This window comes from Hydra vulgaris, chromosome 11 (genome assembly GCF_038396675.1).
Source record: "Hydra vulgaris chromosome 11, alternate assembly HydraT2T_AEP".
NCBI lineage: Eukaryota > Metazoa > Cnidaria > Hydrozoa > Anthoathecata > Hydridae > Hydra > Hydra vulgaris.
Window position 1 is genome coordinate 14036455 of NC_088930.1, and position 19049 is coordinate 14055503.

General features: G+C 25.1%; 1 protein-coding gene and 1 long non-coding RNA gene across 3 annotated transcripts in view; one reads left to right on the forward strand and one right to left on the reverse strand.

Moving 5' to 3' along the window:
* LOC100214959 (protein DD3-3) overlaps window positions 1-19049 on the forward strand; it is a 51951-nt gene that overhangs the window by 14132 nt on the left and 18770 nt on the right. The window contains exons 1-5 of one of the 2 annotated variants that reach the window (XM_065810186.1): window positions 182-238; window positions 5580-5762; window positions 13408-13464; window positions 14345-14426; window positions 17187-17303. In XM_065810186.1, coding sequence (XP_065666258.1) covers window positions 5725-5762; window positions 13408-13464; window positions 14345-14426; window positions 17187-17303 — 294 coding nt within the window. In that variant the 5' untranslated portion in view covers window positions 182-238; window positions 5580-5724. Of the gene's footprint in view, window positions 1-181; window positions 239-5579; window positions 5763-13407; window positions 13465-14344; window positions 14427-17186; window positions 17304-19049 lie in introns of those variants that run through there. The other variant, XM_065810185.1, reaches the window with a different exon arrangement.
* LOC136087425 (uncharacterized) lies at window positions 958-2914 on the reverse strand. The gene is made up of 4 exons (XR_010641788.1): window positions 2779-2914; window positions 1892-1915; window positions 1511-1553; window positions 958-1139 (listed from the first exon to the last, which is right to left on the reverse strand). It is a non-coding gene; the product is annotated as an uncharacterized LOC136087425 (long non-coding RNA).

Sequence of the window (19049 nt, forward strand, 5' to 3'; positions counted from 1 at the left end):
ACCTCTTAAAAAATTATAAAAACAAATGACCAAATTAAACTATCCCCATTCCAAAGAAAATTATTTCATAATTACTTTCTGTAACTTCCCGTTAACAAAAAAATATAGTAATTAAAAATTTTTTATAATAATTTATAACTTCCTGTAAAATATTTTTTCTATAAATTGAATTTTTTTTGAGATTTAGTAACTCTTCCTGATGATCCAGCGATGGTGAAACTCTGAGTCGAAGATAAAAGTTAGATAAGTGTTTTTTACTAATTAATTATATATATATATATATATATATATACACATACACACATATTAATATATATATGTGTGTGTGTGTATATAAATATGTGTGTATGTATAACTTATGTTTAATGTTCTTAATATTCTTAAAATGCAGAGCAATAATAAATTAATAAAAATGCTTATATAATTTTTTCCTTTAACAACTTGTTTCTCCATTAGTAGGTATATCAGGAACCTTTCTGATGAAACAAGATGTTAAAGGAAAAAACTAGATAAGTGTTTTTACTAATATATATATATATATATATATATATATATATATATATATATATATATATATATATATATATATATAGGTACGTGGACTGATTTTTTTAGATTGAGCATATCCTAGAATGTTATATATCATTAGAAAGCCCTTCAGTACAGTATTCTAAAGATGAAAAAATTATTAAAAACGAACAATTTAAAAAAAAGTTATGACGTTTTTAGTAGCAAATTTTCGATATATGGATTTATTGAAGAAACTGGTTCCAAAAAATTTTTTTTTCCACTAAAATTGTTATAACTTTGTCAAATCTTATCCAAATGCCTATACCTTGGCATCAAAAGATAGATGAAAGAGTAGGCTATAATTTCACATAACTCTATAGATAAAAGGGGTGTTTAGAGGGCCAGAGGGGGTACCGGAAAACCATCGTAACTTTAAAAAAATACAAGTTTTTCACACGAAAGAGTGTTTTTCTGATAAAATATGTTATCTTTATACATAAAAAGGTTATCTGATTTGCTTCCATTCCATTCCCAAATATTAGTGGTCTATTTTAGATTAAAGGGTGGATGTCTTTGTTACGTTTAAACACCGTCGTAGTGAAATGTTACATTTTGATAAATATTTTAACCTAAAAAACATTGATTATATTTTGTGTTAAAAATTTTAAATTACATTTTCTTATTTTACATCATATACAAGTGGTGTATAAATTGACATTAGAGGTGGGACATGTGCCACGCCCAACGACCCCCCCTCCCCTCCCAGTCTTATCCAACTTAAAAAAAAAATTTGTAAGATATTTGAAAAAAGGTTTTAAATTGAGTTTATTGAAAAAGAGAAATAAGTATTCGAAATTATTTCACTAGAGGAGGGGCGTGTGCCACGCTAAATGACCCCCCCCCTTCTTATTCAAACTTGAAAAAAATGTCAATGAAAATTAAAAAAAAAATTTTTAATTGTGTTTATTTGAAAAGGGAGAAATAACTTTACAAATCTCACCACATTACAAGATGCAAGTTGGAGTATCCACCCTAAAATGTCTCTAAAAAGTATATATAAAGACTTAATATATTAAAATTTAAATTCGATTTGCCTAAACAAAGAAATAATATATAATAATTTATTAGAAATTAATAACATTATAAATAATGTAAAAAAATAAACTATTATTTCAACATCAATAATGCAAATATAATTTTTAGGAACTGTAAACATAAGGTAAACTAATTTAAAATCAAATAACTATTAACAAAGTCAACAGTTTAAACAAACTAAAACAAGAATAGTAAATAAGTATGCAAAACACTCTTCACATTTACTGACATTTGAAATATTCTATATTCTAAAATCATTAACATATACAAACTGATACAAACTTACCAGTGATAGGCTGTGTAGATTCAACTAAAAATAACAAAAAAATTGTACACAAAATAATTTGAAATTGTCAACAGTAAGTTACAAATTTAACAATCGTCAAAGCTGTTCTGCTTTAAAATGCAATATAAAACAATTTAATATAAAACAATTTAATATAAAACAATTTTATATAAAATTTAATATAAAACAATTAATTGTGAAAGTGATAGACTGAATAAATAATATGAACAACGTATTAATCAATGATAGCTTAAAAAATGTTAATGAGAGTAAAAACTCCACAGCACTTTGAGGGATAACACAATACTAATGCATTAAATAATGTATATAAATAGAAACATAAATTCAATAATCATTCAGAAACATTTCTAAATCATAAATTTACAAGCAGAAGGTTGTGCACATGGAACTAAAGATAAAAAAAGTTTTTATAAAAATTTGTAATTGATAAGAAAGGTGTGTACATGTTTGCAAATAATAGTTTTTAAACTTACTAGTCATAGTAGTCGCTGAAGATGTAACTAATGATTTCAAAGTTGTAATTAAAAATAAATACTGTAACTGCCAAGATATGCATAAACATATTAAAAAGTAAAAATTTTTAAACATACCACTTATAGTAGATGTAGAAAGAACTGAGGTTAAAAAATACTTAAAAAAAAATTATATTTCAGTTGTCGAAAATATATACACATATTAAAAAGTAATAATTGGTAAACTTACGATTCGTTGAAAACAAAGATGTAATTAAAATTCAAAATTTGTAATAAAAAATAAATATTGCAAATAATGACTTTGAAATTAGTAATCTTTAAAATCTATTCACAGATTAAAAAGTTTTAGCAAATTCTATAATCATTAACATATACAAACTGATACAAACTTACCAGCGATATGCTGTGTAGATTCGATTAAAAGTAACAAAAATAGTTGTACACAAAATAATTTGAAATTATTAACAGTAAGTTACAAATGTAACAATCGTCAAAGCTGTTCTGCTTAAGGTGCAACAACTATACTAATGAAATGAAAATAAGCAATGAAAATATAACTATTAAAATATAAAGATAATATATTTATAAGCAACAAGATAACATTAGGAATAGTTATAAACTTATGTAAACAATAAACACAGATAAAGATAGTATACAATAAGTAAAAAACTTTAACTTAAGTTTTTTAAGTGTTTCTATATAAAAAACATATTATAAATGTTTACTAACATTAACTCATTGTATACTATTTTCTCTTTGTGATTATGTTAATGTTTTTTTAATGAATAAACCCAAAATTTATGTAATTTATACTAATGAAATCTCAAAAAATCTACAAAAAGCCAGGTAGGATCTACTAAAAAAGAAATAAATATTAGACATGCTTATATAATGATTTAAACAATAACCTAAAGATAAAGAAGTATATAATCCAAAAATAATAAAAGAAAATAATAATGATATCTTTTGTTATATTTTAAAAACACGAAGAAGTTTTTTGTTAAGATTAAACTAATGAAGTATGAAATATTTTTATTTATATGTGATATCTTAATAAAATTGTCAACTGGTACTAACAATTAACAATCAATTCAATAGTTTAATAGGCTATTATAAACCACATATAAATAAGTATATTACATACTTCATTAATTTAATCTTAACAAAAAACTTCTTAGTGTTTTTAAAATATTAAATGTTAGTGTTTTAAAATATTAAAACTGTTGCAATTGAATACCAGCAGTTTTAATCTGAAACATTAATCTTTTTTTATATGTTACATAAAGAACTTTTTACATTAATCATTATATTTTGGATTTGAAAATAAGTTATTAATACTATTATCATGAATAAAAAAAATTGAACTTACTATCTGTTAGTGCATCTAAAACAGTTTTATTAAGCTTGTTCATATTAAATTAAATCTAATAATATAAATTAAAATAATTTAAAATAAGATTTTTATTTGAATCGCCCCCTTATCCGGATTTCGGTCCCACCCGGATTTCGCTTAGCAAAAAATAAACAAACAGAAAAACTGAAATTTGGTACCTAAAGTCCAACACTAATTAGACTAATTGCTTATAATTATTTTTCGTTGAAATTTGGCATGTTTATAGAAAATGCATGAAGCAAACTATTTTAATAATAAAAAAAGCGGACTCTACATTTCTTCGACCACAAATCCAAGTGACAACATCAACCAAATTTTCATGCAAAATTCTCAGCAAAATACTCCATAAAAAAGTATGGTAGCGATACACAATATTTATATAAAAATCAAGCCAAACCTTTCTTCTTTACAAAAGTCGTCAAGGTTTATATATGTTTCTAAAAAGAACCACATCAAAAAACCGCTTGCCTAAGGCTACCTGAAAAAAGTGGTATACTTGGTATAACAATAATTAAACTAATTGCTTATAATTATTTTTCGTTGAAATTTGGCATGTGCATAGAAAATGCATGAAGCAAACTATTTTAATAATAAAATAGGCGGACTCTACATTTCTTCGACCACAAATTCATGAGAGAACATCAACCTAATATTCAGGAGCAAAATATCCCATTAAAAAGTTAGTAACCATGCATAAAAGTATTTAAAAGATCAAGATTAGCTTTTCTTCTTTCCAAAAAGTATCTATGTGTATATGTGTTTCTAAAAAGAAACTCCACAAAACTACGTCTGTCTCACGCTGTCTAAAAAAGAGTTAAAAAAACGAGAACCAAAATTTTAGAATAAAAATCGGTTCCGTAAATCGCGATTTCCACGTACCTATATATATATATATATATATATATATATATATATATATATATATATATATATATATATATATATATATATATATATATATATATATATATATATATATATATATATATATATATATATATATATATACACATATATATTTATTGAATTAATTAAAGATGTCCTTTTTTTTTTTTTTTTTTTGCAATCATTTTGTAGCCTTTTTTTTTAAAAGCTGAGTTCTTTTAATATTGGAAAACTAATTGTTAATAGATAAATAGAGCATTTAATAATAAAGACCGTAAGAACTTTTTGTAGCATCTTAAAAACCAGATATAAAAAATGTTTTTTTCAATTCAATTAGATCGTAAAATTTTCAAGTTTTAGTAATGCTTGATTAAATTTTTGATGAAAAAACAATATTTCTTATGCTTAAAATAAAATTTAAATTTGTGCTAGTGTGTGCTTGCTTAAATGAGATAGTACTACATACATACATACATAAATACATACATTCATACATACATACATACAAAAATACATACATACGTACCTACATACATACATACATACATACATGCATGCATACATACATACATACATACATACATATATATATATATATATATATATATATATATATATATATATATATATATATATATATATATTTTATTTTTAAACATCTTTGCTTCCAACAAAGCTGCAACCAGCCACTAATTAAAGTTGGAAGTTACTGAAAGGAAAAAGATGAAGATTGTAAATATATATATATATATATATATATATATATATATATATATATATATATATATATATATATATATATATATATATATATATATATATATATATATACACACACACACACATATATATATTCTTTTATAAATAGCATTTTTTTGAATATTTGTTTTTATTCAAATTTAAAAAAAATGTTTAGGTTGTTCAATTCTCAAAATAACAATCGTGGTGGGTATAATGTTGGAAACTTGTATTATCTTGAGGGATCACAACTCCAAATTGAGTGGACTAATCAACACTCTTGTGGTGGATCAAATGCCAATTGTGACATTATTATACAGTACATGTGCAGTGATAATCTACGAGATGGTTATACAACCAAGTAATTATTTGTAATTTTTAAAATAATGTACTTTAATATTTATTTTATTGTTTCTGAAAATCAAACAATTTGTTCAAGTAATTGTATAGAGGGTCTGAATTAAATAAAGTTATAAAGTAAAAATAATAAATATGATTTAATAAATAATACTTTAGTAATATCAAACAATTTGTTACTAATACTTTAGTACTGCTGCATTGGCCCTGGAAATAATTTTAAAATGGGCTGTGATTACACAAAATTTGAAGTGCGCTAGTTAGTCTAGAAGGTAGTGAAAAGTCAGTAACATGATTTTGGGACAACTGATAAACAGGTGGGAGGCATGCTTTCCAAGACATTCCCTGGAAACAGTTTGAACATGCAATTTTATTGGGGCTTTAAAAATGTTGAAAGTTTTAAAGCTCTAGCTGGTCCAAAAGATAGTAAAAAATCAATCCCAAGATTCTGCAACAACTGACAATAAAAATGTTAAGTTAATTAAAAGGTTTTTTAAAAATTTTTATTATAACTTTTAATAATGTAAAGATAAAACAAAAATGTTTTGCAGAAAATTATTTAAATTGGCATGCTTTATAAACTGTATTAAGCTCTAAGAGCATTTCAATTTAATACAACCATTACTTGATTCAAAACAATTATAGATAAAATTGAATTAAATTTTTTTTTAATCTTAAAATCTTGTGAGCAGTTAAAAAAAAATAATATAAAAAAAAATTTCCAAAGTTTAGAATCATTACTTTAATTTATTAAAGTAATGATTCTAAATCATTACTTTAATTTATTTATGATTTTAAAATAATTAGTTAATTGAAATAAGTTTTTATAGCTGGTAGATTTTAACTGATTACTATAATTTAAAAACAAATGGTTGTTTGATAAACTAAAATCTCCAAAGTTTTCAGTTCCAAATAATTAATTTCAAATTAAATATTTGAGATCAATTGATTGAGACTGAAAAATTGTTTCCAGTTTCTAGTTTTAAAAAGTTGAACTAGTTTTGAATTAATTTCAAAGAAATTATTCTTTTATTAAAAGGAAGCAGCTTACAAATGCTCAAAAATTATTACAATTAACTGTTTGATGTCAGTGCTGTAACATAATCAAAAATCTCTACAAACTACATTTACGAATCACTTAAAAAGAGACAAAATCAAGTAGCGAAAAGAGAAATTATTATTGATAGAACAAAAAAAACTTTATAGAACTCTTATAGAAATTATCTCTTAAAAAAACATTTGCCTGTCAATAGCTTAATATTTATTTAAACTGCTTATTTGTGAATACAAATTTGTGCTCGAAGATTTTGATGAAAAGCAGAAATAAAAAATGTTTTACACGATTAAATTTGAAAGACACATCATGTCAGTATTATTTTGTTCTGTCATTAAACTATAGTTTTGAAAAAAGCATCTGAAGTTTAAAGGGATGCAATTTACTCAATAAAATTTATAATAGTTACTAAATATGTTTATTTAGTAATTATTATAAATTTTATAATAATTACTAAACAAACATATTTAGTAATTATTACAAAATGTTAATTTTATAATAGTTACTAAATAAACATTTTTTTAGTAAATATTATCAAATGTTAAAGGGCATTTAAAAATGAAAATTAAAGCAATTTTAAGAAATTTTGTAGCAGCAAATGTCCAAAATAACTATTTTTTCACTTTTGAGATACAATTAAACAGGTTCAAAAATTAAATAATTTTCAATATCAAATTTTGTTTATTTATAGTCAGTTATAATAGATTTTCCAGAAGTACTCTTGTATGGTTAAATCCAATTTAATTTTGATTTTTTGATACAATTTTGATTTTATGTAATATTAAAATGAATACAAAAGACATTAATTGCTTCAACAATTAATTTAATAGTTTCACATAATACACAGTTTTTTATATAGCAAAAGCAAAAACATTTTAATTGAATCTTAAAGATATACATAATCATTGTTTTTATAATCATGATGAATTAAAAACAGTTTAATAGCAATATATAAAACATAATATATAGAATATAATTAAATAATATGTAGAATATAATTATCACATTATAAGAGGTTCATTAAAATCAAGATTTTATATATTGTAGTTTACTATGAGTTGTTCAACTTATGTTCTAAAAGTGTTTTTTAATTCTAATTCTGTTAACAAGTTTGTAATTAAGTTCATATGTAGTAAGCTCATATGTTGTAAATTCAAATGTTGTAAGTTCATATGCAGCCACAAAAAGTAGTCATAAACTTTCTATACACCTGGTATGTTGGGCATCATTTTGTGTAAATCTTTTTTCTTTTCAGCTAAAATCAATAATCCAATTTTTTTTGACTGAATTAATAACTTAGGTATAACTATTATAGAAGGCTTATCTTTTCTAAAAGAATGCAAGCAGATAGCAGTGAACCAATCAGAATGTTTCTAAAACAAGTTGATAAGTTACCTCATCAACTTGTTTTTGTTTCTGACTACAGAATGAGTTTTTTTTAATCTGAGGATACAACTCTAAAATAGACTAAATTTTAGCAATGGCAGATTCCATGTCATTACCAGATCTTCCAGACAAAAGACTTTACAAACCCAGATTGCAGTTTCTTTGTTAAAGATATAGTAGGTAAAACAGTAAAATCTTCTTTAGTCAGCAGTCTTTGTTCTTTTGTTTTCTATTTTCACTATAAAAAGGAGATTTCTGCTTTTCACGCAGGCTCCAAAATAAGGTACAATTTCCTTTAATCTTCTGAAAAAATGTGTGGCATTTGAATCTGCACACAGTGCGGTTCTTTATATTTTTCAAATCTCTTTTTGCTTTGTTTCTGCATTCATACTCCTTACTTAAGCAGGTCTTTTCCTTTTGTTTATAATATATTTCCATTTCTCTGGGTTTTTCAGTTTTCTTTTATCCTTTTCTGTGGATAAAAATGCAACATTAGGCATATGAAGATTTGTACAGAAGCAGTATTATCTCAATTTATTTGAAAAAAAAATTAATTAAAATATGTTAACTAGAATCACTCATTACTGTATCATCAATAGAATATGTGGACTTGAAAATAGATTTTTTCAAAACTTTAACATCAGCTGCTTCAGGAATGTAACTGTAATGTTCCCAGGATAAGCATAGAAAAATATATAAACAACACTCATTTCAAACTAATATATGAAAGAATTTTCAGATTCAGCATTAGGCATTTATGCCATAAAATATTTAAAATTAAATATTTGAGTAGTTTATTTGTTGCATTAAGTAAAAAAAGCTACCACGTTTTTAATCAAATAAATTTTTAAGCTTGATTGTTGTTTTAAGTAGTTGTTCTTTAACTTAATGTTCATTGCTCCTTAACTAAGGTATCTACTTACAAAGTCAGGGACTGGTAATTCAGTTATTTAATTTGCATCAGAGTCACAAATGGCAAAAAGAAGTGCTGCCATTTAATCAACAATGTACAAGTAATGTGATTTAATAGAAGGTTTATAAGCTAATTTTATTAGTTGCTTTTGAGTTAAAACAGTTACACATTAAAGGTTTTTTTAGATTTGATAATATAAACTGGCTATATATATATATATATATATATATATATATACATACATACATACATACATACATACATACATACATACATACATACATACATACATACATACATACATACATACATACATACATACATACATACATACATACATACATACATACATTATATGTATATAAATAAATGCTGAAAAAAAAAGTATTTGATGAACAAAAAAGAATAACTTTTTGGCAAATGCTTTTTTATGCGTTCACAAAAGTTTTTGCGGGCGTGTGGGTGAGCGTGAAATGGCTTGAGCACAAAAGTGGTGGCTAAACGGAGACAACTGATGTAAATATATTTATTTATTAATATTAGTATTTATTATAATAATATAAATACATATGTACATATATACATATATGTATATATGTATTTATATGTATATATGTATATATGTATTTATATGTATATATGTATTTGTATATGTATATATATATATATATATATATATATATATATATATATATATATATATATATATATATATATATATATATATATATTTATATATATGTATATAATATATATTATTATTACTGATTATTATAACTATTTTCTTTATACTTCTCTTAAATAAATCATAAAACAAATTTTGACTGCTGTTATTGCTTTATTAACATTTTGAGTTAAAAAAATAAAAAAAAACTTATTATAAAAATAAAAAATTGAGCTATATATAACACATAATCTTCTTACACACTGAGAAATTAATTTTCTAACTTGCTTGTAAAAAATAATGATATTTTCAAAAAAAACAAAGAATCCAGGTGTTTTTCTGTTGTGACTGACAGTGCCTATTTTCAAGTTATTTTGGCCTTGGTCTTGCAACAAATGGTGTTCTCTTTAAATCATGTGTCTGACTTTTGAAGATATGCTGTTTGTTTATATAAATGCTAATAAATTGATTTAGCTTTTATTTGAGATTATATTGAACTATATTAAAATTATAAGATTATATATTGAACTATATTAAAAATATACCCAGTGTGTATATTTTTAATATAGCTCAAAAAAATTGTTTTAAACATCTTAAAAATATATAAACAATGCTTTAATATGTTTTGAAGACATCTGAAACAAGTCTTATGCTCACTAGGATAGAGTATGATTATAACACAAGAATGAATTTTAGTAGATGGCACAAGAGACGCTAGCTCTTTAGAGCAGTGCCCATTATAGTATTTGTAGAAAAGAGAAAGAGAAGCACCATTACGACAATGGGATAATGGTTGGAGGTTGGCTGCAAGAGCAGGTCCAACCATGTTTACAATGCGTTTTTGCACCTTGTCTAAAAGAGAAAGGGCATCATTTAAAAACCCACCCCAGATATGGCAACAGTATTCCATACAAGGCCGGGTTTGAGATTTATACAGATAGAGAATAGAATCCTAAGTAAGAAAGTGTCTAGCTTGATGAAGAGATGCAACCTTAGCAGATGCTAATTTTGCAACAGATTTGATATAAGGTTTCCAAGAAAGATCGGAAGTAAGAGTTAATCCTAGAAGATGAAGGGTGGATGACTCATCGAGTACATTACCGTTTATAAATATAGGAAGATCTAAATTATTGTGATAACAATTATCTTATAATTATACACTAGTGGCCATAGGAATGGACGACCCTTTAAAATATATGAAAACTTCACTTTGGTGTGTTTTTTAAAAGAAAATAACCATATTTATGCGGTTTTCTATATTGATTATTATTTTTTGATGTGTTTAGAATAAAAAAAACTAAAATTTTGATTAAAATTCACAATTTTAATATAAAAATATAACAATTTAATGACAAAGTGGCAAATTATGGTAAATTTGTGTTTTACAGCTTTTAAAACATGTTATTAAAAAATGGATCATAAAAAAAAACTTAATATTATGTTGGATATCCATTATTTTTTATTACTGCAGCAATCCTACAAGGCATTGAGTCCACTAAACTGGCCAAATCTTCAGTGCTGATCACGTGAAACCAGGACTTGATTATGGCCTCTATTAATTGTCGCTTGTTCCCAGGTTTTTCTTTCCTTACAAGTTTTTTCAGTCGAGACTACAGGTTTTCTATTAGATTCAAGTCTGGACTGTTTCCAGGCCACTTCAAAACGTTTATCTTTTTGGCTTTAAACCAATTTTTGACAGTTTTTGCGGTGTGGCATTTAGCACTGTCCTGCTGCAACACACAGGTTTCTGTTTTGCCCTCAAACAAATCATCAATCGATGGGAGTAATTTGGCTTCCAATACGTTTTCTTGGTATTTTTTGGCGTTTAAAATACCATCCACAATGTGAATACGACTCACAACTTCTCTGGTCATGCATCCCCACACCATTACACTTATGGGATGCTTCATTGTAACCAATGTGCACTCAGGTAAAAGATCTTCACCGGGCCTTCTTCTCACATAATTGATTCCATCACTTTCAAAAATAGAAATTTTGCTTTCATCACTCCAAATAACTCTTGCCTAGTCTTCCTTTGTTCACTCCTTGTGTTCTTTTGCCCAAATCAAACGATTCTTTTGTTGTTTTTTGTTTAAACATGGTTTTTTTCTGAGTCTTCTTGCTTTTAAACCATTTTCAAAAAGCCTTCAGCAAATTATTCTTGAACTAACCGAAACTCCGGTGGCCTCTAAATCATTTTTAATTTCAGCCGAAGTTGCTCTTCGGTTCTTAAGTGCAAGCCTCATTATCATCCTGTCATCCATCGTTGGCAGTTGTCTTCTTAATTTTTTCGTTTTTTGGCATATTTTTGAAGGTATTGGTTGCCTTAAACCTTTCGCAAACCTTCCTCACTCCAAATTTTGTTGCTCCATTTCCCAACTTTTTGGCGATTTCCATGTACGAATAACCTTCTCCACGTAATTTAACAGCTTCGCATCGCTTTGTAGGTGACCAATACCCTTTTGCCATTGTAAATAAAAGTACTATTTTAAAAAACACACTAAATCTTCGAGAGCACTGTCAACTTTTCACCAGCAATTATTAAAACTCAACTAAATGACTACAAAACAATGTGTCACATGATAGAGCCCAAAATATTTATCCTCGAAAATATCACCGAAATATTTCACAACCAAAAAATTTAGAACCGAAAAGTATACTTTCATTGCAGGATCGAATTACAAAATCCTTTCTTGCGCCGAAAGTTTTAGAACCGAATTTTACAACCAAAAAAATTTGGATCGAATTACAAAATCCTTTCTTTTTTTATCTTAATTTAATTTAAAAACTTTATTTCACAACTTTCGATCAAAAATTCGATTGAAATTTTTTCGGTTTTAAAATTATTTATGACTTTTCGATTGATAATTTGATTAAAATTTTTTCGGTTCTAAATACTATTATGACTTTCGATCGAAAATTCGATTGAAATTATTTCGGCTCTAATTTTTTTTGTGAATATTTTTGGTTGTGTAATAAATTTCTCATATTCGGTTCTAAATTGAAATTTACAATTCGGTTGAATCATAGGACGCCCAAAACAATGACCTTGTAATTATAGCTAAAAAGATTTATGGATAAAAATGTTAATAACGTAATTAACTATTAGTCATCACAATAAATAGACTAATTTTCACAAAAGCACAAAAATAATGAGACATTCACCTTTTACTAGAGAAACCCATTAGCAGAGCAATGAGTAATATTTGACACCAATTAACAATAATAATCCATAATTATTTTTAAAATTGATATAAACGATTAAAATTTGCGGTTTCCTATAAGCCAAATAATAGATGACGTGGTTTAAATATAAGAATAAATAATTAAATCCACCAAATGCATGATATGTCAACTTTTCTAAGAAAAATGGTAAAAATTACAGGGGTGTCCATTCCTATGGCCACTAGTGTATATATTATTATAATATATAGAATATAATAAATAATATATAGAATATAATTAAACAATATATAGAATATAATTATCATATTATTAGAGGTTCATTAAAATCAAGATTTTATATATTGTAGTTTACTATGAGTTGTTCAACTTATGTTATAAATAATGTAAGCTTGTTGGAAAAAACAGCTTTTTTTTTAAATTAGTCTTTTATTTTATTTTTTATTTAGTACTATTCCTTCAAATTTAAATGGTTGCGCAAAAAATGATTGTAACACTGATGTTAAGTAAGTATTTTTTTTGTATAGTGAATTATGATATTATTCAGCAAAATATGTTATAAACAAGAAAACAACCTAACCAAAAAACTTTTTACAAAGGTCTTTAAATTAAATTTTTTTTAATTTTATAAACATTTAGAAAAAAGTAATACTTTTCTAATAGATTTTTTTAAATTCGGAGTTTTTCACTCAGAGATGAAAGTTAATCCTTGATATAAAAAATATTCATACTATTTTTAATTAGGCTTTTATTTCTAAGAACCTGCTTGATATGTTTAGATCATTGCCATAAAAAAAGTGAATAACATAAAAAATCTTCAGATATCTCAAATGCTTTTATCATATAAAGTTTTCAGTTCATTGCTGCAAGTCTGTAACATGGCTGATTAATACATTTTTGGCACTAATGATAAAATCTATTCTGTTTTTTTCTGTTCAATCTTCACAGTTGTGAGAATATTGCTGTTATGATCTTGTAGCAAATAACAATTTTGTTTTGCTATTTATGGGATTTGGAGGAACAAGTTTAAAAATGCAATCAAAAACTTAGATCTAAAATAAAATTAAACAATTTTTTAAAAATAATTCAAACATTTTTAATCAATCATTTCTACTAATCAGAAAAAAATATTTATTTTGTTAATCTATAGTTAATTCTCAAGCAATATGTAATATTTCTTAAAGAAAAAATCTCAAAAAAAAGTTCTTTCATATTGAAAGTTCTTATTGAAAAATTAGGTCATATTATTCTTTTTTACAACTTTTTTTTTTGACTTTTATCTGGCTAAAAAAAAAAGCAAAGTTCAAACCATTTTTTTTTTATTTTTAGAGACTTTTTTATTTTTGTTAACTGAAATTTCTGAAGTAAGTTTTTTTTTATACATAGGTTTGGTATGAATGAAGATTATGAATATTACATGAGATGCACAAGAACGCTGAGAAACAAAGGGTTGTTTACAACTGATCAGGTATGTCATTTTTATAATATCTTTTTTTATATGCTTATATTTTTCTACAAGATGCAAAAAAATTAGTTTAACAAAGTTATTTTTAAACGAATTGTAAACAGAGTTATTGTAAATGATAAGTTTTTATTTTTTCGAATTTTATTTTACAATTAATTATATGCATGTAACTTTTTAAGTGACAATAAACTGTTTAACAAAGTGAATAATTTCAGTAACATTATTAGCCCAAACTTTTTTTTGTAAAATAAAGCTTGAAAAATATTGAGAGAGGCAACCTTCCCCCATGGACATTGGCATGATTGACGGACATGTCACAACCACTTTAAGTTTTAATACTGTCTCTACTTCTACCACCATTTAAAACACCATAATTATCTATAGTATCAATTCTGCAGAATGCTTCAGCTTGGGGTTGATCTTTACTTCACTTCACATGGTAACACCAGTTTAGAAATTTTGAATCTTCATCCACACCAAAACTGGATCCAAAACCGATTTGAGATCCAATATTCAAAACAATATACATATTTTATAATCTTTTTTTTGTACCACTGGCACTAATCATTTTTTAAAATTCTATAAAGAAAAATACTAAAGTCATACAAGTTTTTTTAGTAACAACATTTTTTTCTAGCTCCTAACTCACTCAAAAAAGAACTATGCAAGCCAAGTGCAAAGCAATAATATTGATTTGTTTACATGTACCGAAGTGTGGGTCACTATTTTATTCTAAATTTTTCTTATAACTATTCATCATAGTTATAAGAAAAATAATACAATAATAATAATAAAATAATACAATAATAATAATAAAATAATACAATAATAATAATAAAATAATACAATAATAATAATAAAATAATACAATATAAACATTTGATATACAAGTAGTTATAAGAAAGATATTCTTAGTTCTTATTAAATTTATTCTTATGACTATCTTCATGATTTTTATGTATGGATTTTATGTACAACTGATTTATTATTATTAAATTATATCATTTTTAACTCTTTTTATTTATTTATTTGTTGCAGTGAGCATAGCTCACTGAATAATAAATCACTTTAGCAGCAAGTTTAATAACTATTATTTAAAATACTAAGTCACAAAGTTTTTTTTAAAGTTCAACACTGATTTAATAAGTTTGACATCAAATTGTTTCAAATTGGGATGACGCGATTGGTAAAGCAGTTTCTTCTAATTAAGTGTCTACTGTTCTTGAAAATTTATCTTTACTTGTATATATATTCACAGACACTTCCAACTGCTCCTGTTTGTTGACAAAAATTTTCTTAAGGAATATACCATCATAAGCTGATAGAATTTAATAACTTAGTTTAGTCACTTCTTTCTCTTCTCATGGATAAGGTTGTTAAGTTAAGTCTTTTTAATTTTTCCTCATAAAGTAGTTCTGAGTATCCTGGAATTTGTCTTGTTGCTCTATGTTGTACTTTTTCAATAAGATTATTATCTTTTTTTAAAAATGGATTTAAAATAGAAGGCGCGTATTCAAGATAAGGGTGTACTAGCAAAATATATAACAATTTTACTATATCAGTGTTTAAAAATGAGAATTTGTGTCAGATAAGACCTAAAATTTTATTTGCTTTAGAAACACATGCAGATATATGATGATCATATTTCAGATTGTTTTTTAATGACACCAAGGTTGTTTTTACATTCTACAGTACTCAATTGATAATCAGAAATGTAATATTTTTTGATATTATTGTTAAATTTTGTTCTTTTAGTGACATGCATAACTTTACATTTTTATATATTCAATTGCATACTCCAATCATTGCACAAATTAAAAATAAATTTTATATCATTCTGTAGATCATTACTGCTTTTATTACGGATTATCTGGAAAACTTTGCAATTGTCAGCGTAGAACATGCATTTATTTTTTAGTTTAAGCCACGTAGAAGCAATGAGAATTTAAGAATAATTTTTTGCCTTTTTATTGGATAAAGAGGACTCAATCCATTTAATAACTAATCTTTTTATACTGTAAACTTCAATTTTGAGCATAAGTTTCGGTTAACTCTGTCAAATGCTTTAGAAAAGTCGGTAAAAATCTTAACCTATTACTATTTTGATTAACAATGATATTATTTTAAAATTAAATTTCACTTTTCACAGTATTTCTTTTTTTTCTTCTTTTTGACAAGTTATAATTGAATTACTTTAGTTAAAGATTTTTTATTTTATTATGATTATTTGTTTATAATTTTCAGATAATTTTATTTGAATAGGATAGTTATAGATCTTTTTTTCTACTAAACGAAAGGAAAAATCTAAAAGTTTAAAATACAATTAAACTTTTAAAAATAATGAAGAATCTAAAAGTTTAAAATATTATTAAACTTTACTGCAATACATATTTCTATTGACGCCATGTATTTATTATATTATATATACTTATTATATTATATCATATATTCTTACATACATATAAATTTATAATGGCATTAAAAATGATGATGAAGTTATTTGCTAATATCTTGATAAATAATTTCATAAATTTAATTAACACGAAACTTTTTTTCTAAGGTTTATATAATTTATACGCACAACTTGTCATTTGGGGATTCCTTTAAAGATGTGTTCTCATGATTACATAAAAAAAAAATTGAAATGATTTTCCTTTTTCACCTTTAGGGTAATGGTACTAAAAAGGAATGCTAAGTCATTTGTCTTTTATCTTTTTTTTATATCTGTTAAATTTCCAGAGATCAATTGTTTAAACTATTTAGAAATTAAATGGAGTCACTTCACAGTATACTCGTCAAAATAATGCAGGTACTCGTTACGCATATGAATGTCCAGAAGAACGAGACTACTATCCCTATTGGAAGCCTACACCTTGGAAGGTTTGTTATTTTGATTAATGTATATTTTTTCCATTTTTTATTGAATATCTTTTAAGAGAGCTTGCTCCATAACCACAAAGTTCAGTGTTCAATGCCCACTAAGTTCTTGGTAGAACCATATTTAACTTGATTCTTTGTAAAATGGTCATGTTTGTCAAGGCTCTTATTTTAAAGTTAATGGTTCAAGAAAAAGTTGTAACAACAGCTTTTTCATTTTCTTTTTATAAGTATTATTGTAGGTCCTGTATACCTGAGATAAATAGAGAACAGTTAGATAATTATTCAATAGTAGTTTAACATTTATAAGAAATTTTTAATATTCCATATGATATGATTGTATCAAACACTGGTAGAAAAGAATCTTGTAGATGGTCTCTTAGACAAATGTTTAAGTTAAATAAAAAAAACTTATTGACCAGCCTTAAACCTTTTCCTTGTTTAATAGGCTGGCATAGATGTCATCAACACAGGAGAAAACTCCAGAGATAAAAGCACAAATATGAGGAGGAAAAAACTAGATAAAATAAATTTTTTTTGAACACAAAGTAATGTGCACCATTTTTGATCCAGCCTACTCCTTGACTCCCTATTTTGTAAAAGAATGTCAAACCTATAATAGTATTGAGCAAGTAGTACCTAATAGCATACTATAATTGGTTAATAATTCGATAGATGGACAAATATTGGAGATTAAAAGCTAGTTTGGCAAAAAAAACTATTGTTTATCTCTGTAAGAGAAACAAAAAATGACACTGACATTTTAAATAAGGAAGTTTTCCTAATTAAAAAGAATGAAAAAGTTCATAATCTGGCAATTTAGCTGGTGAAGAAATTATAAGAAGATAACTAAAATTTATATATTTCTACATAAACCAGTAGCATAGCAAAAAAAAAACGGCCTCTCAGCAAAACTTTAATCTGGGCCTCTAAATTTCTTCTTATTGTTAGTAAATGGAGCAATTCTGAAAAACCTAATCTTTAAACTGTTTTGAAATATTTTTTCTGACTTACACTAATTGCAAAACCATTGCATTTTTTTATATGCAAATAGTAAGTTATTGTTTTACTAATATACATTATTATATAAAAAACGTTTTACTAATATAGATAGTATAACCGCTGGGCAATTGGCTAGTTTGCCATAAGGCAAATCTAGGCAACTAGATTACAAATTAGGTAATTTTTAATCTAGGCAACTAGATTAAAAATTAGGTGCCCCTTTTTGGTTGGCACCAGTGGTGCCAACCAAAAAGGGGCACCTAATTTTTAAATTTCTTTGAAACTTTTTTATTTTATTTTTTATTGCATGATCAGAATTATTTAAAATTAATTTGAATTTTTTAAAAGTATTTCTATGATTAGTATAAAATAAACAGCAAATATTTTAAGCAATGAAAGGTCTAAGTGTTGCTAAAAACATTTGCAATACTCCACAAAATACCTATTATGCATTAAACATTTGCAATACTCTACAATATTTTATTGCGCAACTAACAACAATTAAGTTATGTAATAACTTATTTGTTGTTAGTTGCGAAATTGTTAATAATAAACTGGTTTCTATAATTACTTTTACAGTGTATTTTTGCTTTTTATTAAATCAATAAATAAACAAAAACAACATATAGTTAGTTTTTACTGTAAACTATAGGGTAAACAATTTCCTTAATTTATTTCTTAATTTAATGGACATTGAATATTATAAACCCATCAGCATCTAAAGAACATTTATACTTTTGCTCCTAA